At 31.5% G+C, this 22651-nt stretch overlaps 2 protein-coding genes across 3 annotated transcripts; one reads left to right on the forward strand and one right to left on the reverse strand.

Annotated features, from left to right (window-relative positions):
- Nucleotides 1–1222: 1222 nt before the first annotated feature.
- LOC126740800 (S-adenosylmethionine mitochondrial carrier protein homolog) lies at nt 1223–21824 on the reverse strand. 2 transcript variants are annotated; one of them, XM_050446987.1, is made up of 8 exons: nt 21601–21824; nt 21058–21214; nt 20894–21003; nt 20698–20817; nt 20483–20642; nt 8290–8425; nt 8089–8238; nt 1223–1362 (listed from the first exon to the last, which is right to left on the reverse strand). In XM_050446987.1, the coding sequence occupies exons 1-7, from the start codon at nt 21664–21666 to the stop codon at nt 8109–8111; spliced, it is 879 nt and encodes a 292-aa protein (XP_050302944.1). In that variant the 5' UTR covers nt 21667–21824; the 3' UTR covers nt 1223–1362; nt 8089–8108. The 2 variants fall into 2 exon arrangements, with proteins under 2 accessions (XP_050302944.1, XP_050302937.1); XM_050446980.1 differs by lacking the exon at nt 1223–1362 and having other exon boundaries at nt 8036–8238.
- Nucleotides 4480–7975, forward strand: LOC126740760 (GTP-binding protein 128up). The gene is made up of 8 exons (XM_050446924.1): nt 4480–4760; nt 4826–4946; nt 6513–6688; nt 6745–6984; nt 7180–7348; nt 7404–7533; nt 7591–7713; nt 7796–7975. The coding sequence occupies exons 1-8, from the start codon at nt 4719–4721 to the stop codon at nt 7896–7898; spliced, it is 1104 nt and encodes a 367-aa protein (XP_050302881.1). The 5' UTR covers nt 4480–4718; the 3' UTR covers nt 7899–7975.
- Nucleotides 21825–22651: the final 827 nt, after the last annotated feature.

The following is a 22651-nucleotide window of genomic DNA, read 5'->3' on the forward strand; positions in this document are numbered from 1 at the left end:
GCGCTTTACTGGTAGATTAACGAAGTTATTAGTAGCTTCTTCATTGCAGACCCTAAGAATTTGTACAAGAAGTATATAATCCTGATATTCGATTTTTTTTAGTCGTCGTTCCAATTCATATTACTTATATTTATAAACATTTTATATTCAAAATAACCAACATTAACTTTAAATCTTTTTTGTTTGTAAAGCAATCGAGCTTGGTTTTATTTCATTGAATATGATTTTTATTTATTACATTAGGTACATAATTTTTGAAATTTAGTGTCGCATAAATAATGATTTTATTTTAATGTTTTTTTTTTCATAACTGTGCTTAGGCTTTATAATTCTCTTATTATCATTTTACTTACCTATAAACATTCGCAATCACTTCCCTTACCTGGCTATGAATAAAGTTATTCATTTTAACGTAAATAACACAAAAACTGTTAAAAATTATGAACTTTAACAACAAAGAAACAAATAACACAAAACAACAACAAAACAGCAACAACAATAATAGCAAATAAACTAAACTATGCTACACTACTCAAAAGTCATAGGTCAGAAATTAAGTAGGTACCTAAAAATACAGCAACAAAAACAGTTTAATAGCTCAAAAGTATTAACATACGCCGCCGCCACTGAATCCGCAAGAAATCGATATTATTCCGAAAATTACACAAAACCTGGTAGGATGCGATCCAATAAGATAGAGAAAGACAGAGAGCTGCATAAAAATAATAAATTAATGGCTGCGATGTCATCAACCAATCACCTGTCCCCAAACAGCGAGATGCTTCCGCGAAAGTACGACGTTCCGGCTTTGTAAGTTTTATTAGGAATTTCGGATAAATGTTAGTCAATATTGGATTTTATAATATGCAAAACATTAGCAAATAGAACTAAAAAATATGGTTTAAACTGCATTACATTATTTATTATCTTTTTTATCATTAAATAGCTTAATTTTACCATTATATTTACTTTTCATTCAATACTATTTCATTTTTGCAATAAGACGTGACAACGCTTCAAAATTTCGCCCACATTCTTTTCGTAGACACAGATCCGATGGTCAAACTGTACAGTTATTCAGATTCCTCCTGAATTGGTAAATGTGGAAGAGATAAATACATATTTCTGCAGCGTTTTTAAAAAATCAAACAACTGTGATAATAAAGTAGCATATTGTAATAATAATAAAATAAGGGAAGGCATACAATTGGTATGGTATACAAGGTATTGATGGCATAACACTTCAGATGGTGAAACTGTGTTTGCATGTGATAATATTACATATAACTCATATTGTCAATAGTTGTCTTGAACATGGTCATTTCCCAAATTGCTGGAAAGAATCTCTTGTTACCCCACTATCTAAAAAACATGATCCTGTCATCCACTAATTACTTTAATACAAATGGCTTTTTTCCTGTGCATCAATCGGGCTTTAGAGCTAGTCATAGTACAACAGCTGAACTTCTAAATATTACTGACGACATTATAAAAATTCAAGATAGGCAAATGGCTGCTATATTGATTTTGATAGACTACTCTAAAGCCTTTGATGTTATTGATCATGAGTTGATGTGTGCCAAGCTATCATATTATGGTTTTGGGAAGGTTGAAACACTGTTCTTTAGGTCATATTTAACAGGTCGAAGGTAGGTAGTTAGGATAGGTGGTGAGACATCGCAGAGTAGAAACATTATTTCGGGAGTGCCACAAGGCTCCATACTTGGCCCTTTGTTGTATGTTATTTATGCTGCAGATATGTTTTCTATTGTATCAACGCACATGCAAGCATATGCGGATGATACACAATTATTATTTCAGTTTAATCCAGACTGTCCTGATAATGCTGCTGAGATTTTAAATTCAGAATTATCTAATATTTTGCGATACTCAACGGAACATAATCTGACAATTAATCCTGCAAAAACTACAATGTTACTGTTTTGTTCTGAAAAGAAAAGGGACATAGTCATGAATCGACTTAATATTCAGATTGAAAATACTCGGTTGACTTTTGCTAACTGCGGTAAAAATTTGGGTTTGTGTATAGATATACAGCTTAATTTTAAACAACATTTAAAATCTTTACTAAAAAGAAGTTATGTGAGAATGAAGCTTTTATATGCTAGCAGACACCTTTTAAATTTTAAAACCAGAAAAAAATTGTGTGAGTCACTTATTATGTCTATTTATTCGTATTGTTTCATAGTATATTATCCATTCTTACATGTTGTAAATAAAAAACGGATACAATACGTTCAGAATACATGCTGTAGATTTGTTTATAAATTAAGAAATTTCTGAGACATTTGATCATGTCTCACAAAATATAAAAGAGTTGGGTTGGCTTAGGTGTGATAACTGGTATAATTTTAACTTGACTCTATTTTCTAGAAAACTAAATATGTGTCAACAACCAGTAAATTTATATAAAAAAACTAATTTATAGGGAGGCTGTGCATAATCGCTCTTTGCGAGATAAAAATTATTTAACAATGCCACAACATAGAACTTCTTTTTTTAAAAAGAGCTTCAGTTATAATTGTGTTAAGTTATATAATAACTTACCTCTTCAATTTAAGGTATGCAATACTGGTTATTTAAGGTCTAAATACAACAGGTATTTATTAGATGTGCAGTAGATTTTTAGAACTTTTTTAGTGACAGATATATTGTATGTATATATGTACTGCATTGTTATATTGTTATGGTTGGTTAAAACTGTTTTATCCTCAGTGTTATCTCTTAAAAGCATTCTATTGGACTTTCTCTGTTAACATTTAAAGATGGTGAACTTAATATCCGGAGAATTGGTTATGTGGAAGAATGGCCAGGAGGCTAAACTTCGCCAGTTGCGCTATTCTTGTGCATATGATGTGAGTGTACATTTTCATATGTTTTTGCATTGTATGTGCACAGAAATACTTGAATAAAGGCGTTATTTATTTATTTATTTATTTATTTTATATAGTGGCAGTCGCAAAATTTTGTGTCCTAAAGGTTTAACATATTCATCAAGGAAGTACTTTTTTTCACTAGGGCAGTTTCTGCGTGCAATACTCCATATTTTATCTTTCATGGCTCTTTCTGGAAAGCCAATATTCTTTTTCTTCAACCATTTGGTCAGTCTCTGCTTTGTCCAAGATTTTCTCGGGATTTCTTCTAATAAACCAGAATGGTAACTTGCATTGTCCATGATTATAAATAACTTTGGGGGAAGATTTGGAACCAGCTGAGTTTTAAACCAGTTTTCGAAGTTTTTCCTGTTCATATTGTCATGATAATCTCCCGTCTTTAATTCACTCTTGAATATTAAATTTGCACCCTTGATGAAGCCATCTTTGGTTCCGGCGTGGACCACGATATAGCGATGACCTTAAAAATAAAAGATAATTGAATTATCTTTTATTTTTAAGGAACAAACCAATATTTTTGATTGACAGTGACGGATATTTCACATAACCTAGTATATAAAAGATGAATAATCATCAGACACCAATTTTTTTCAAAAGTTTGTTGTCGCCGCTGTTTGGAATATGCTAAACAAAGATAAACCAAAATGACGTCATTACAAATGGGTATAATTTCGACTTTACCACGAGTGAAAAGTATGGAATGCATTTACTGATATTTATGACCCTATTACTACTGATGCTACTATTTGTACGGAGGATTTAATAGATTATATATCAAAACTCTGGATGAGAAAAAGATAATAGCGACTGTGCTTGTGGACTTAAGCTCCAGATAGAAGAGACATACTCCAAGTAAGTTGTGAGAAAGGCAAAGTACAGTGGTCTAATCGAGGTACGTTTAATGAATAAAAAAAAAACAAAAAAACAACTTTAGAGGTTTATCAATAATGTGAGCATATATGGCAGTGAAGTATATAGGTTGGAATCAAGTAGCAGTCTTACTCTCTTATCTGTTGCATACACTTTAAAGGAGTATTATTCATATGATAAATAAAGTTACATGATTGTTGTGCCTTAGAATATTTGATGACTTTGCATTTGAAGATGTTGAAATTAATTTTTTCTTTTAGGATTTTCAAGTAAATCCGTTTTAGGCCCGTTCTTCTGTGCACCGGTTAAATATAAATCCGAACATTCATCAATCAGTTTAGACAGAGGGTGCGATTAATGTATTCTAGTCGGTAAATAATTCTTACACGGAGGTCCACGCTTGAGAAAGCGGATGTCCGTTAAAGGCTAAAAGAAATTTTAATAATGGAGAAACTTGATTTTATTTGAAAGAACTAAATTATCAAAAAAATACATTAAACTTTTCACCTTCAAGGTATCTTTTATGGGCTTAACGAGATCCCGCCGTAACAAGGTGAATTAGTTACGTCATAAAATAACGGTACTAATAAGGTTTTAATAGTGCCTTAATATGACGTTTTATAGCTTGCGCATATTCCAAAATTAAGGGAGTTTCCCCTTATAAAACTCTTAATTATGAAACTTTTGTAGGTTAATTAATTCCTAGTTCGCAGCAAAGCTGGCCACACTACGATTCCTTTTTTGCACTCAATAAAAATTGTTTGTCAAAACGATCATTTGCAACTGTCAGATCTGTCACCCGACTGTCAAAGTTTCGTAAAGCAAACCTTAACGCCTTAACCTCACTTTTCAACTCGGCTCAAAAGTGTTGTAATACATCTCCAAAAACAACTCCAAATCTTTTAAAACACTCAATTTAATTGAGTTCCAACCATGAGTACCATTTTAGAGAAAATCGCCGCAATCGAGTCCGAGGTAAGGTCTAATACACAAATATATTGTAACCAAGCTGGAACTTATTGTTTGTTGTTGCCCTCCAGATGGCCAGGACTCAGAAAAACAAAGCCACGGCCCTACATTTGGGGCTCTTGAAAGCCAAACTGGCTAAATTAAGAAGAGAACTGATTACCCCGAAAGGAGGCGGCGGCGGAACTGGAGAAGGTAAGTGAAAAGTAGGGTCTATCAGGAATCCAGTATATGAGCCTGTACAAAGAAAAGTGGTTGTCAACTCTCTTGGAAACTTATTCAGTAAGTATAGGGAGCTGAAAAGGTAATAATACAGTTCATTAATTCTTGTCTGTCAAGGACAAATGAAGTTTCTCTTGCCAATTCAACACTCTACAACTCAATAATAGACTCAGTAAGTTATAGACCAATTTGTTATTTATCTACTGAACTTTCAGCATAAAAACCATTCTCTCTTTCTTTTATTTAACAGCAATTTATTTGAGACAAATCTCAGCAATATTTTGGCTCCAAGGAACACAGCAATGAAGCCTCAAGAGTTTCAGCTGCAACAGAAATGGTAGTGTCATCAGCAAAGATAGTACATTTTGACTTTTATTCTATTTATGGCATTTCAGTCATTAATATATACATATAACAAAAAGTATTGGACCCAAGATACAGCCCTAGGGTACCCCAATTTTTATATCCTGCTTGGGCGATGGTGTAACATCGTCAGGTATACTGCACAGCCTCGTACTTCTCTATAAGGTATGATCTTAGGAATCAACATTCCCATTGCTAAAGAAGTTCTATGTACCAAGCTTTCGCAGGATACCATGGTGGACACAGTTGAATGCTTTACTAAAGTCACAAAACAGAACTGTATTGTATCACTTACTTATTCTTTTTAAAACCAAACCAATTTTCATTAAACAATATCCTTTTTGATTGAAAACATTGACAGAAACAAGAGAGTTGCCGGACTCTTTTGGTGAGTGCCTCGAAGTTAAATTCTAGACACAGTACTATTTATATTGTATGTCTCACAGAGAGTCTTCCAGGATGTCTTGTCAGCCAATATGCTAATGGCACTTCCATAATCTTTGAGGAGCATATCGTCCGAAGGCTGTCTGTCAGCGGTTCTGAGGCGGTGAGGAGGATGCAGCAGTGGTGTAACAATCATGCTCTGAGGTTGAATGCTGATGGGGGGGGTGCTGACTAGTGACATTTGCTAGTGCCGGGCTAGTGACATTTTCCAAAACTATGCTTTGAAATTCCCGGTTTGTGTGGTGTGTTTTATATTATTTTGGAGATCTTCAACAAACGCCACCTCAGTCTTTGTTGCCCAAAAACGCATCATAAGATGCACGCTTAGACTTACATCTAGAGCCTGTTGTAGGCCTCATTTTACTAAGCTTGGTTTTTGCAAAAGAACACCTGCCACTTTTTAAAAAGCAGACCATTATGCTGAAGGCATGTCTATCATTCCTAGGGAGGGAGCTGAACTAAGTGTCTTAATTCATCACTCGGTTCTATCAAAGGTCTCCAGTTTTTGTCTCTGTTAAAATATATTATATATTAACTCTTCTTCTTAGACAAGAAAAAAATATGATAATGTCGCTATTGTTTACTTTTTTAGATTTTGAAAGGTATTTTGAATTTTTTTTTAAATATTGGAAAAAGGAATTTTTAGCACTACTTTCGCTTTTCTTTTAACTGCGTTCTTTTTCATTATTATTATGAGTGATTGAAGCATCAGAAAAACACTTTTATATTTAGGTTTTGATGTGGCCAAAACTGGTGATGCGAGAGTAGGATTTGTAGGGTTTCCCTCTGTAGGAAAATCTACCTTACTAAGCAACCTAGCTGGAGTATACTCGGAGGTGGCCGCATACGAGTTCACCACACTCACAACTGTACCAGGGTGTATTAAATACAAAGGTGCCAAAATCCAGGTAGATTATTTGACAATTAAAAAAACCATAATAAACAATAAACAATATTTTTTTAGTTGTTGGATTTGCCAGGAATTATTGAGGGAGCCAAGGACGGCAAGGGTCGTGGTCGGCAAGTAATTGCCGTAGCGAGGACTTGCAGTTTAATTTTCCTTTGTCTTGACGTGTTAAAACCGTTGGTGCACAAAAAGCTGATCGAGCACGAGTTGGAAGGGTTCGGATTGCGCTTAAATAAGCAACCGCCAAATATTTATTTTAAAAGAAAAGATAAAGGAGGCATTAATTTGAACTGTATGGCAAGTATCACATTCGTTTTTAATGATGTATTTTTTAAAATTTAGATCTTTAAATTCAATGTAATATTGAAAGTTATATTGGATGTAATGACATCCAAATATGTTTAATAGTTTGTTTATTAGGTCGTTGAAACAAATAATTTTTTAAAAACTGTATCTAGAGATCACATAATTATACTTATATTACAACCACAGGTGCCCCAATCTGAACTGGATTCGGACACAGTAAAATCAATTCTATCTGAATACAAAATCCATAATGCGGATGTAACTTTAAAATATGACGCCACCACTGATGATTTAATTGATGTGATTGAGGGCAACAGGATTTACGTGCCCTGCATATACATTTTAAATAAAATCGGTAAGGTATTAGTGTCATATTTAGGGCTGAAATTTTATTTTATATTCAATTTAAGATCAAATTAGTATTGAAGAACTGGACGTTATTTATAAAATACCCCATTGTGTACCCATATCGGCACATCACAGATGGAATTTTGACGATTTATTGGAGAAAATGTGGGAATATTTAAAACTTGTAAGAATGTAAGTGAGCAAATGTGAATTATTTTTTAAAAAAATCTTTAAAAATTAAAATTTTAGATATACTAAGCCAAAAGGACAATTACCTGATTACAATTCGCCAATCGTATTGCATTCAGACCACACTTCTATTGAGGATTTTTGCAATAAGCTCCATAAAAGCATAGCAAAGGAATTTAAGTAGTAAGTGTCTTATAAAAATTATTATTTTTTTTGTGGTTTTGACTTTTTTATTAAAATGTATCTATTTATATTTCAATTCTAGTGCTCTAGTTTGGGGTTCATCTGTGAAACACCAGCCCCAGAAAGTTGGTTTGGAACATATCTTAAACGATGAAGATGTGGTGCAAATCGTCAAAAAGGTTTAAAATCCACAAGAACAAATTATATAATATGTTTTATGAATGAACCCTCCTCTTTGTCTTAATAAAAGTGTTTACAGTTATATCAAGGGTTTTTTTTAAACATTTTGGTGAAGTGGGAGGTTTAAATAAGTAAGTAAAAATTTAAACAAAACTATTTGATATAATAACAAAATTAAACAAATTTGAAATCTACCTAATAATGTTTTTCCAATGTTATCTGATTGGTGGTCTCCTTTCTTCGAGAATTTCGTATACGGTATTCTTAGCGAAATCGTAGGAACCGAAAAAGATGTACCCTCCAAGGAAAATCCATAACGTACGTGGAACAACCCCCGAAAACAACCTGTGGGAAATAATAAAATCTAACATATTCGAAATCATTTAGGAGACTTACCCTCTGATGCCTTCTCTTTTAAAAATCCGTTTGAAAACCTTTAAGAAAGTAAGCGATTTGGCAGTTTTTCGGTCGGCTAACATTATTCGCGTTTTTACTACATCCAGTGGGGTAGTTATAGCAGCAGAAAGTCCCCCTAGAAATAATAATAATAATAATAATCTGTATTTAAGTATAAGTATATACATAAACAATAAAAAGGAAAGAGTGCAGTTAAACATAATTTGTTCAGCTTTATTATACACCTATCCTTGAGGAGAAGTAGACACATTCCTTCAGTAAAATAAAAAAAGATCCTAAAGCTAACAAATTCAAGAAGAAACATTATTTTTTTTATAATCTATCATAAAACTAGATGATGTGTGGGTACAAGATTTGATTATTGGCGGAATTAGCTATTAAATTAAGATTGGGGCAAGGATGAGACATAGTTTTTAATATGGTTAGAGAAAGCTGAGATAGAGCAGACTTGTAGGGCAGAGGGTAGACTAATAAATACTTTAGCCAGGTCATTGATCTCTCAAATTTTGCGGATTGATGTCTAGGTATGATGATCCCATTGAATAGCAAATTAAGGGTATTAACAGCTGTCCTGAATGAGATTTTTTGAAACAAGTATTGAGCAGACTTTAACTTTATTATTTTATGACACAATACACATCTATGAATAAAACGTCTCTGCTTCATATTTACCCACCCGGGGGCCTCCAGTTTATGACTTGCTGGTTGTGTACGGCGAATACCATGAATAAATCTTAAACAATATTTTTGAACTCGTTCTATTTTCTCACAAGACTCTGCAGTTAAACAAGGTGCATAAACAGCATCACAAAGATTAAAAACAGAGAAAACCATTAAATCGCATAAATCTCTTTTAGTTTTTTGATTAAGGAAATGTCTGTATTATATAAGGCACGTAGATTCCCTATACATTTTTGAATGCACAGAAATATGTATAATAAGCCCCAAATTTTTGCATTCATTTTTATAGCAAGGATCTCATCGCCAATCTTTAAGATAACTCTTTTAGTCAGATGTTTTACATCAATAGGCCTGCCAAAAAACGATTTATTTGGGTTCAAGTGGAAAGCATGGTCTTTAGAAATTTTGTATAGTGTGTTTAGATCTTCAGTTACAGAGAGACAACTATGAGCCAGCAACGAGTGCAAAAAAGAGTAATATATTTGAGTGTATAATCACTATGCAGTGTTTTAAAAATTTAGGAAATTGGGAAGTATATAAAAGAAGAAGAATTGGTCCTAAAATTGACCCCTGAGGGAAACCTGAATTAACGCCAAGATAAAATAATTTATTGCCATTCAAAACCACCCGTTGCTGGCGATTCATAAGATAATTTTGAATTAATCTGATTGAACTCTGATAAAAATCAAGATATTCCAAGACTAGTAATAACGTATCTATGGTATCAAATGCCTTGGAATAATCGACTAGAACCAGAATAGTACAATTACCTTTATCAATAGATCTAAAAATGTCATCCGTTACATTAAGAAGAGTCGTAGCACAACTGTGACCTTTTCGAAAACCTGATTGCGTGGCGTCAATTATCTTTTCAGACTCCACATAGTCTACAATTTGATTCTTCAGGGCTCGTTCAATAACCTAAGACAATACTGGAAAAATAGAAATGGGTCTTATGTCATTAAAACCCCTTACAATATTCGTTTCCGGAATTGGTACAATATCAGCCTTTCAGTGTGAATGAAGAAAGTATAGCGGCATTTTTCGGAAATAAGTAACGGGGGCTGATGCGGGGGCAGCTTATGCGATCGATCCCATTATAACATTGTGTGTAAGGTTACCATTGTACATTTTAAGATCTATTTTTAAGGAGGGTTTTTCCATATTAATTGGCGGCACGGGGATGCAGGTAAAATGTATAAGGTGGTAATTATAAATAAATTCGATGGTAAGTAGTATTGTACTGTCTTTTGTGTTTATAAGTGCCTCGAGTCTATTTACGTGTTCAATTTTTTTTATTTTTTAAAGTGTTTTATGTAATATTTTTTCATAATGCGAAGATTGCCTGGACAGAGGGAGAGTACCATGGAAATTCGTACTAGAATTATTGTTATGCATGAGATGGGTGCCACCTTACGAGAAATAGCAATGACTACGGATCTTTCAGTAAGTTTTTTTTTGTATGCATTTCGTTTAAATTTTTTGTTAGGTAAAATCTATTTAAACTAAACTATAAAATTTGTCAAAAATCTTCAAAAATTCTCTATAACTTTCATTTAAAAAAAAAGGTTTGTTTTTATACGGAACCAACTTTTTTTGATGTCCCGAAATAAGCTAATAAATTTAATAGATCAAAAACGAAAATTATTATCTCATCGTCCCGGGAATCTATTCAAATAGGAGTGATTTCAAGAATAATTTATAATTTTTTCATTAAATTTTTTATTTAGAAAAATAGCTGAATATTACATATTTTAAGTTTAATTTATCGATAGATATCTAAAAAAGTTATAAAACTTATCTATATTTTTTAACAAAGAAAAATATACATGTTATTGGGTCTAACAAAATAAAAAATGTTTTTGTTTTATTTTTAAAGTAAAATCATTTTACATATGATTGTTTTTTTTTTTGAGGTAGTATTTTTTAAATCCAAGCAACCCTTATACAGGGTGAGTTTTTTAAAGTGTTGCACCGCGATATCTTGAAAACATTTAAGTTTTTTCTAAATATTTAAAAAACGAAGGTATAGTTTTTTTTTAGATAATAAATAAATTTAATGCAGTACCATACCCTAAAAAAAGTATTAATGGGTTTAAAGGTTTCTCAAAAACGATAGTGGAATGTAGTATAGATTGGCGATATTTTGAATTTTAAATTTAATATCTGACTCACTACTGCACCAGTTGAGGGTTAAGGGGAGTTACCCGATTAAAAAATGTTTATTAAAATAATATTTAGTCCAAAACGCACCATGAGCCAATCCACTACCTATTTACCGCATTATTTGTATCCATCTAGTATATTTTTATATCTGTATTATTATTGTATTTATTATTATACCTGTGAATGGGTTTTTTTATGCCAAATTTAAGCTTTACCTCGTTAATTATATTTATTCGATTTAGTAATATGATACATATGTATATGCATTTTACGATATTAGACTGAGCATTGACATAAGTGAGCTTTGACATAGGTAATTTACGAAAAAGAAGAGAAGAATTCCATCGCCTGCTTTTATTATAATTTAAAATAATTTTGTCTCTTCGCGCCGGTTATTTTTAAATATGAAGGTTTTATAAAACATTTTAATCTGAAATATTTTCAAACTTTGTCAATATTTTCGCTTTATTTGCTTTTCACCATATATGAAAAAAAGTTGTCATAGAAATATATTTTGACGCAACGCTCTGAATGTTTTAAAAAAACACCAACAAATAATATAAAATGTTATTATTGTTGAGAGACGCTGTTATTGCTTTTTTAGTACCTACTTTATTAACTTATTTTTAATAATAAAATATTTACTGCTATTTTTTATCTATACCTATATATATAAGCCACCCCTTTGCTAAACTGTTGTCACTAACCTAATAGTATAATAGATATCTATTTAATTAATTAATACTAATTACTACATTTGCTTTTAAACAGGTCAAACAAGTTAGACGCTGGATCCAACGTCAAGAGGCAGAAGGGCATGTAGAAACCAGACAACATCCTGGAAAGCAACCTGTATTGACCGAAAATATGAGAGAAGCTATTGTTACCCAAGTAAGAAATAACTCTTTTACAAATAGCCGGGTGGTCAAAGAAACCATGAACTTGGATGTTAGTATGCAAACAATTAGGAATACTCTTCGTTCAGCTGGAACAAATTGTAGATGACCAGCCAAAAAGGCCAAATTAACGGTCGACAACGCAGAGCGAAGGCTTATAAGGCTTATAGGTTTGCTCAAGAAAATAATGACCGAGACTGGTCAAATGTGGTATTTACCGACGAAAAAACGTTTTCTTCGGACATAAAAGTTGATTAAAAAAAATTAGTGTGGAGACCTACAAGTACCAGATATGATTCCCATTATGTCCATTTAATTTAATTCCATGGCCATCCAGAAGCCCCGACTTAAACCCCATCGAAAATTTGTGGGCTGAAATGGTGAATTCTTGGGATACTTTTAATCAAGACCAAACGTTACTAGCCCACGCTCAAAGAGTTTGGGAATCTTTCAGAGGGAGGCCCGATTTTAGTAATTACGGGGGATCAATGCGGAAAAGGCTGCAACAATGCATTGACGCAAATGGTTTTTATACCAAATATTAATTAAGAAGCCATACCAATACCAAATGCACCCTGTGATATTAAATAATTATTATTTAAAAAAAAAGATGTAAGTTTCGAAAAAAACACAATATATAGGCTATTTAAAAGTTTAAATATAAAAGTATTTTTATTGTAGATTTAAATTGTAATTATACTTACTAAAGCTTGTTAGGAGTAGTGTTGAATGTTATTAATTGTTATTAAGATGTTATACTTAAAGAACTGTAATTTGTCATTAAATAGGTAATAAAATTTTCACTTTGAAACTGACCTTTGATCCATTACTTATACGTTTTATAAGGTTTAAAAAAAAGTAAATAAAAAAGATACGGGACTACTACAATTAAAGTTTAGTAATTTAAGTTAACTTCGCTTCAATAAAAAAATTATAAAAAATTGTTTTTTATCCAAGAAGAAATCACGAGAGTGCCTTATTTACAAACGGAAATATTACTTTATTCATCACTTCAGTTAAAAAGTGTGCTTTACTCATGAGAACCACATAGATTTTTTTCTACCTCTTACCAAAATATAGACATAAACAATTTAAAATGTGGATTTGCCGAACAACATTTTGGGTTAATCGAACAAGTGGGGACAATTTTGAACAGTTTATGTAAAAACAATGTCCACTTAACTTGATAATGAGTAAAAAAAAATTCAATAACGCAAACTAACTTTCTTAATAAGCAACTTTTACTATACGAGTATAGGCAATTTTTGGTATATCAACTTCTTTTGACGAGTTCTACACCCTGTATTTTTATATAGGTATACTTATAAATAAAATGTGAGGAAAAAGAAATAAAAATCTTAATTTTTTCCCATATTATGGTAGTAAGTAAGTACTTAGTTTTACTGCGCTGGACAGGGTATTCCAAAATAAGTAGTTTTGGTAGTATCTCAGCTCGTATTACGTTATTAATGCTAGGAGCTGGTGATAACCATAGCGCGCTGATTTTTATGAAACCTTTAATGCCTTAAACAGATTTGAGTTTTTCATTTCCTAGACACAGGATGAAAAAGAAAAATCTCAACATATACCTATCGTTCCTGCTGTAGCACTTAAAGTTTCTATTATTATAATGTTTCCTTTTTTTATGATTACCTATATTTTGGTTTACACTTACTGGTTGCTGCCAGAATTAAAAAAACTATTATTTTATCATAGAATTACATCTGTTTGTTTACTTATTTTTAAATACACACCATATATTTAAAAATAAAAAAAAAACAAATAGGTATTTTTTTTAATTATATTATTTTGTACAATAACGCACACTTTAAAAGTAAAAAACAATTTAAAATTTGGATTGGTATTTTTATTTAAGTTGCATTTTATTTTTCAAATGTTGGGTGAGTAATATAAAGTAATACTTTGATAAAAAAAAATCAAAGAAAATATCGATTAGGATTTTTATGTAATGCATAAAAATGTAAAAACGATTTTTTTCTATTTATTTTGACAACAAACAGCATTTGACAACAAAAATATAGGTTGTGAAAGATCAAGCAAAAAAATAATAATTTAGAGTTAAGAAATATAGTGTCCCAATAAAAAAATAACTGAAGGTAATTTCTTAAAAGTGATGAACATTGTCCTAAAAACTTTACATAAGGAAGAAAAACAAACTGATTGATTTTTTTAATATCAGCTTACACAGCCACAAAAATATTCGAAACGTCCCATTGAATGATTGAAATTGTTGCCAAATTGTAAGGCAACGAAGTCCGAGAGCAGATGCGAGGGACATTTTCAAATTTGCCGACTGTGCATGTATTCCATCAGAACCACCAGCCCTAGTCTTGATTTGGGTTAAATATTTATACACTTCAGTTTTTGAGATAATGAGAAATTTAAAACTTTCAGATTTTGCACCAATTTGTATAGTATCTATGAATGGTTTTTTATAGTCTCTATGAAATTAAGCAGAAATATTGGGAGTATGTTATTTACAAAAAAATTATTTATGACAATAGGATTAAATATCGTACCAGATAAACTATCTTTTTTTTTGTTTTGAAAAAATATTGAAATTCTTTATTGTTTTCCAGAATATTTTACTATTTCCATTATTAAGATGTTGCTCTAAAAAGATTTTTTTCTCTCTACGTATAAGCTTAGTAATATAATTTCTAAGTTCTTTATATTCATTGTGTGATTCACAGTGTTATTCTTTTTAAAGATAAAGACTGTGAAATCCTAACAAAATCTAAACCTACAGTCAAAGAATGGTTTATTTATTCATTAATAGGTCAAGCCCAATACAAAGTTATAAATGTAACTTAAATATGCACACGATAAAGTTAAAGGTGATAAAAAATTAATAGCAAAGAGGTGAAGTGACAGAGAGTTAGAAATATTTTTACTCTATAAGCAAAGGCTAGTTAAAGGTCCAAAAAATGCAACAACTTCTAGCACATTGATCATAGTAATATCTCTTATTTCCCCAGAACAAAAAACATATACCAAAATACAGTTCCTTAACTTAAGAAAAGTTCAAAATATAATATTAAAACTACTTACATTTAAGAATTGTTAATTGTTAATTTGGCAAAAGAAATTCGCGTAAGTACGTATTTCATATACATATGTACAGGGTGGCCAGATAAGAATGCAAAGTGCTGTATTTTGGAAACTATTCGTCGTAGAGACTTGCGCTAAAAAACTTTATTACTAAAGGGGCCAAAAGAATATCGTGGAAAATATTTTCAGATTTCCAAGATGGTCGCCAGGGGGCGTAACCGCCATCTTAAACTTTTTAAGTGATTTTTCACTGAAATCTACCCAGTAAATGTTACGAAAAAATATACGCTTTTTAAAGCTCAGCTCTACTCAAATAATTTTTGTTTAACACTTTGTGACGTATCTATTAAAATAAAGTGGTGGGGAATTCAATGTTTTTTAAAATAAACAGCTGTAACTCCTAAACGACTGAACGCATTTTAACAAACTTGGTCTCGTTGAAAAAAACATTTATTGCTACATCAAATCCGTCTTATCTGTGATATATCTAGTGCTTAGTAATGTCGCTAGAGCGCGTTTTTTGATCTATTAACAGAAAATTGCAAAATTCTCTAAAAAATTAAATGCAATAATATGACTTTTTTTTCATAAAAATGTAGTAAAATGATAGCTAAATAGGCCAGTGAAACCCGTATCTCGATATCTTATTCGTAGCCTGAAATATCGAAGAAAGAATATCTAGTTATCATATAATTTTAATAAGACGCTATTACACCAATATTTATTATTATTTATTTGTCTTTTTTCAAGGTTCAATGATAAAATGTCCTAATTTAATAATTTTTAAATATTCTTTGTTCAAAAAGTTTTTAAAAAAACGCTTATGCACATAATAACAAAAATGATCGATTTTGAAATAAAAGTAATGCCTCCTTAAATGCTCGAACTGTCTTCCATCAAACTTAATGCATTGTTGAAGCCGCTTATGCGTGCACATTACAGCAGCTTCAATTTCTGCTCTTGACAGGCTGTAAATGGCTTCTTATATTCCTATTTTCATGTCGTCTCTAGTTGTTGGTTGAATTTGGTAAACAATATCTTTCAACCGACCCCATAGGTATAATTCCAAACAGGTGAGGTCTGGAAAGGAAATAGACTTCCTCGGCCAATCCACCTTTGTTGAAATCTTAAATCTACATGTTCTTGCACATTTCTTGATAAATGTGCTGGGCAACCGTCTAGTTACAAAAACATATTTTGTCGTAATTGCAGGGGTATATCTTCTAATAAAAGAGGCAAATGGTTCACCAGAAAATCAAGAAATACGGCACCATTTAGTGGTTGATCAAAGAAATAGGGACCTATAATAGTTTCGCCCAGAATGCCACACCACACATTGAGACTCCAATGGCCTTGATGTTGGACCTCCCGCAACCAGTGAGGATTGTTGTCACACCAATAATGCATATTATGCAAATTAATGTTTCCATCACTCCTAAAAGTGATCTCATCTGTCCAAAGAATTTCGGATAAAAATTCTTTATTTTCCCTAATGCTGCCCAACATCCAATGACAATAATCTAACCGTCGGTCAAAGTCTCCGTGATTCAAGGTTTGATATAAAACCATATGATATGGGCGCAGTCTAAAAATTTGAAAAAACACATTGCGAAATATGTAAAGTAGTATTTTTTGTGACATCAAAATTTAGTTGTGATCCTTTAAAATGTTTAGAATAGAGTGAATGAGACATTGCTCTGATACTAACGTGGGGATTGAATTCCACGTATGCTAAGACATTAATAATATTGTCTTCCCTTGTTCTAGCCGAGTGTCTTCGCAACTGAGGTCGAAAGCTGCCAGTATTACGCAAATTTCGCACTAAACGCGGAAAAATTCCCGCATCGCGTAAACGCCGATTTGGATATCGAGCTCTGTATACCCTTTGAGCCAATGCCGCATTTTGAAGACATTCAAAATATACCGCAATCATATCGACAGCTTCATCATTAGTAAAAGGCATTTTAATAGTTTTAACGCTTTACTTATGTGTGCAACGAACATAAATTGCACTGCATAATTTTAATATTTATTGACAAGTTAATTTTAGGCACTTCTTTTTTCCTCCATGGCCTACTCTTTAATATTCTGCCTACCTTGCTTTCTGTTAATAGATCAAAAAACGCGCTCTAGTCTCACTTTATTTTAATAGATACGTCACAAAGTGTTAAACAAAAATTATTTGAGTAGAGCTGAGCTTTAAAAAGCGTATATTTTTTTGTGACATTTACTGGGTAGACTTTAGTGAAAAATCACTTAAAAAGTTTAAGATGGCGATTACGCCCCCTGGCGACCATCTTGGAAATCTAAAAATATTTTCCACGGTATTATTTTTACCACTTTATTTATAAAATTTTTTACCGCAAGTCTCTACGACGAATATTTTCCAAAATACAGCACTCTGCATTCTTATCTGGCCACCCTGTACACTCCAATTAGGCTAAGTAAGTACCTTCTTTTCTTTAAAGTGATCCCTGCATGCGTATCTATATCCAATGCAGCTAACTATATTCTAAGTGCATACTTTTAAATTAAAAATTATTTGGAAGGCAATGAACCAATTGACAGCCCAGTTGACAATATCATAAAGCAAAAATGAGTGAAGGCATAGTACAATGTTAATATACTACAAGGGCAGGAAAGAACAGGATAAGTCTATTCCGTGAAAAACAAACAACATGGGTTTTACTTCCATTACTGCTATATATGCTTTCAGCTTTACTTCTGAGCGTTTCATAACTATCGTCCTTTATCAAAATATTATCATTCTGCATAATATCACATTTACATTACGAGATATATCTTATATATTAGATATAAGAGCATTTACATAGATTAAAAAAAAGGATAATAAAATCAACTCAATTGACCCCTGAGTTATATACATGACTTGCTACATTCTAGGATTTTGTTTGAAAGACATATTGAAAACGTACAAATTACCCTTTATAAATATGTTAAATTATAGAATTTATAGATTTAACAGACTTTATGATGGTAATCTAAAATTATATAATATGCAATCTCTAGAACTTCATAGGAGAAATAGACCTACTTTTATTGAAACCAGACATTCTTTCATCGAATTCTCCAACCATTAGGTTAGGTACAATTACATATAATAGTTTTATGACTTTATATCCAAATAATAATTGATTTTAGTTTCAGTTTTAGATACCAAATAATATTAATTTTGCCTTTCAATTAAAATATCTGCTTATTCTAAAGTTTTTTTTACATAAAATAAGCCAACATTTTTATACATATGTAGCTACAGTTTCAGAACAGCTTTAGAGTAAATTTATGCCATAGTTTATCCTAAAGAACTGTATATAAAAAAGATTTCATAAGCACAAGAATGTAAGGTACATGCAAGAATACTTATATGTAAAGTCAAATACGTCTTATAATTAGTATATAATTATGTTGAGAAGTTTTATATTCTTTTCATAATGAAAACTCTTTCCAATTTAAGGATACCATATGTTCAGTTTTACTACTCTAGGTGTATTCTGACAAAGGCAAATTACAGTATTTCAAAGTCAAAAAAGTTTATTACCAAAAAAAAAAATAGTTATAAATATAATTATAAACATGAGAAAAAAAAATTCACAATTTTTGGTAAAAGGAACTGCTTCGCGATTATATAAAACCGATGGTGCAATTTGCGTGAAACAGGCCTTAACAAGAAAATGACATTACAAACCATCATATTGAAACTGAAAAGATTATAAATAAACACAAAAAAAAATCCCTAATTAACCTAAAAAAGAACAAAACTGAAACTAAAAAGGGCAGAAACAAAAAATGGCAAAGCAATATGGCTGGCATGCGACGGAAGGCAATAAGAATAGACAAAAGACAACAACAAAAGAAAGATTGAACAGGCCAGCTTATCTTTGGTCTTAGTTGATATTGCAGTTTATATTAAACATACTACTAGGCATCTTTAATATTATTTTGCAAGTTATTCCACATTGTAACTCCGACAACCGAAAATGACTTGTGGAAGTTACTTGTTCTATGTTGAGGTATCCTAAAACTTCCAACATTACGAGTATTGTGTAAATGCGAGAGAGTAGTAAAATAACTTATTTAAATAAGGGGGTTGACCCGACTTTATTATTTTATATATAAAGGCATATACATGTAATTTTCTTCTCCTTTCCATATTTAAAATAAAATTTATGTTTAAATAAGGTATGATATGCTCCCGATAGGCAGCGCCATAAGAAAATCTTACACAGCTATTTTGCAATTTTTGTATAGATCTAGAAAGCTCAAATGTAATAGAATTGGAATATACGATATCACCGTAGTCGAGTAAGGAAAAAATAAGGCTATTGCAGAAATAATATTTGGCTATACTCTTTAAGACATTTTTAAATCTGTACAGATTTCTAAGACGCATATAGCCTATATTTAATTTGTTCTTAATGTGTGTCTCAAAACAAAGGATAGAATCTAAAGTCAATCCTAATATTTTCACTTCATTGACAACTGGAATTTTTTCTGCAGTATTTGCAGAAACTTCAATAAATCCTAGTAATTTCAAGGATTTATTTATAATGCAATAACAGTAACATTTAACTTAGAATCTAAAAACAGTGGACTCCAGCGGACTATCAATGAACCTAACTAAAATAAAGTCAGTTGAATGTCTTGTTTGGGAAAACATAATATTGTTACATTAGTCTGACCCCAAAGTGTTGAATTACTGAGATTTTCCTATAGTGGCAATTTACCCCAGGGTAAAGAATAGGAACTGACTGTCATTAAAACAACGTTTAATCTTGTTGATACCAAAGTGTTAAAGCAGAGGACCTGTGTGAGACTCTTATAGCACCATCATCACAATGTGAAGTTGTTAACCTGTCGATCGAGCATCGACAAGATTTCATGGTACACCATGACAAATGCCTGCTTATATTTATTTTAATTTTTTTGCTTTAGTCAGCAATTTTGATCATTGGGTGCATTGGTTTCTATTCAAGTTTTGTTAACATAAGCATAAGTTCAACTGTAGTACTTGAGTTCTAAAAATGTGGTGTAATTATTATATTCGATTCAATAAAACAGATCTAATTTAGATTAAGTTAAATTTGGTTGTTTTATTGACCCCTTTCAAGAATGCATTCCCTTAACATATTACAGAAGGCAACTCTCTTGACAAAGTTTAGGCATAGATATTTGTGGAAAGAATCTTACTATTGCTATTAAAATGGACAATAAACTTAAATAATGTTTATAACAGATAGCCTTTTGAAATATAAAACTGTAAAATTCTAATATAGCTGCTGTTAAAAGCAAATTAGGAATGATTTAAGTAAAGGCAGAATTTTTATTAAATTTTATACCTGCTAAAGAACCACATATGGCCACCTCCCAAGAGTCTAGATGTATATTGTTCTTCAGTTTTGTCCTGTACATAGATTTACAAAATTCAAGTGTAGGAAACTGAATCACAGAAAATGGTATTTCTCTCATTATTGTTGAACCGAAACCCCTATAAACTCCCTAAAATATGGCTGAAAATTAAGTTTTATGGCTAAATTTCTTAAAACTTTCATACTTTGAAGAAGCCTTCATATTTATAAGCTGACATTAGTATTTTCCAAGAGGATTTGTACCCAGCTGAGGTTTGCTTTCTTTGTTTCACCACTTCCATGGGAACTCTGACTAGACAAGCCATCTAAAAACCAAATTAACTACAAATTCAACAAATTTTACCTCTCTTTCATAAAAAATTTGTAAGATAGCATACCTACCACTTCAGCTACGGATGCTCCAAACATGTAAACCAAAGGCATGGCATGTTTAGGAACCCGAGGCTCACAATACTCCTTTATCGACTCATAAGTAAGAAAAAATAAAGCAGCTAAAAACACAAGAAACATGTAATTTAAAGCATTTCTTTGCTGAATATTTATACCTTGTGGAGCACTTCCTACTAACTGAGGGCCCAATCCCTTATAAATGCCCCTAAAGCCTCCAGCGCTCTTAAATCCCTGCTCAGCTTGCAACCTGGTTTTTAAAGTATCTAATGGAAAAAGTACAACATCAACAAACAATCCTGCTGCACCCCCTCCCTGAAATTGTTACATAAAAGATGAGTATTTATTGCAGTTAATTAGTGGGATTAAGCTGGTTAAAAGAAGAATAATTGTTAAAATGGGTTAAACTAGTGAGAAGATTGATATAAATACTGCATTTCTCTTTTTTTTTACAGTTATTGGCTTCCCTAGAACAAAAGAGCTTTAGGGCATGATTTTTTTTTATTTGCTGAAATTAGCAAGTATGTTACAATATATCGAGCATGTTAGGTAAGTGAATTTTCTTGAAACTCCTGCCTTCCTTTAAATAAGAACTTCAATATACAATAAAAGCAACTACTTCAACTTGACTGGCATCAAGATGATTTATACCTACATATGATTAAAGAACATATACAAGAGGTGCTTTAGAAAAGACTTACAAGAAAGGCTGACCACATCATATTCTGCTGGTTGTACTGTTCAGTTACAATTGTTTGAATTTCCATTTTTCCTCGTTTTTCTTACGAATCCATTAAGTTATTATAAGCAATAAATGAAATTTGTACCTTCTAGTATTAAATCATGTTATTATTTTATGCAATTGAACTAGATAAGTGACGTAATTTCAAAAACTAAAACAAGAAAAATTCAAAAACTTCTCAAATGTTGCAAAACATCAAATTATGACGTAATTTAAATAGGTGCTTTCTGCCCTCCGACTTGACGGATTTTTAACGATATTTTATAGTTACGATTTATGCACGATTGTCAACTGCAGGGAATCTTCTGGTGGTTTTTCGGCAAATTTTACAAATAATTTTGAATGTTTAGTCGTTATTCGAAATGTACCTTAACAAAAAGAGAAGCCAGAAGATATTTCCAAAGTAATCAGGTCCGTATTAGATAGAAAAAAAACTCAAAATATTCATTTTAGTAATTGCTGAATCAGAATGGGATAGTATGCAAAAATTGTTTATTAACTAGACCAGTCAGTAGGTACTACAACAAAATAAAATAAAATTTAAATTTTGTAAATAAAATAACAATGCATAATTTTAATTACTTAACCATTTACCAAACTCTAGTTCTATTGGCAGTTGAGTAGCATCCCTACATCTTTTAACTACAGAGTCTATAGGACTAAGAAATCTATAATTGGTTCAATGATATGAAACTTGAAATAGGTCAGCTTTTCTTATGCTTCTTGAAGAAATATGAATATAAATGACATCAACAAAGCAGGACAATTAATTAAATCATATATATAATATTTTTTACAATAGACATATGTCAATATTTTTTTCAGACTTTCTTCAATTTGGGAAGATGTTATAACAATGAAAATTCTTCATAATTTATATCTTCAACAGGGATTATCAAGCTATTTCCTATGTGTCTCAGAAAGCGCTTTTGTACTTTTTCCAGCATATACTGCATACATATAAAAACAATATAACTTAGAAACCAGACAGAACAAACATATTCTAAAAT

This window comes from Anthonomus grandis, chromosome 1 (assembly GCF_022605725.1).
Source record: "Anthonomus grandis grandis chromosome 1, icAntGran1.3, whole genome shotgun sequence".
Classification (NCBI taxonomy): Eukaryota; Metazoa; Arthropoda; class Insecta; order Coleoptera; family Curculionidae; genus Anthonomus; species Anthonomus grandis.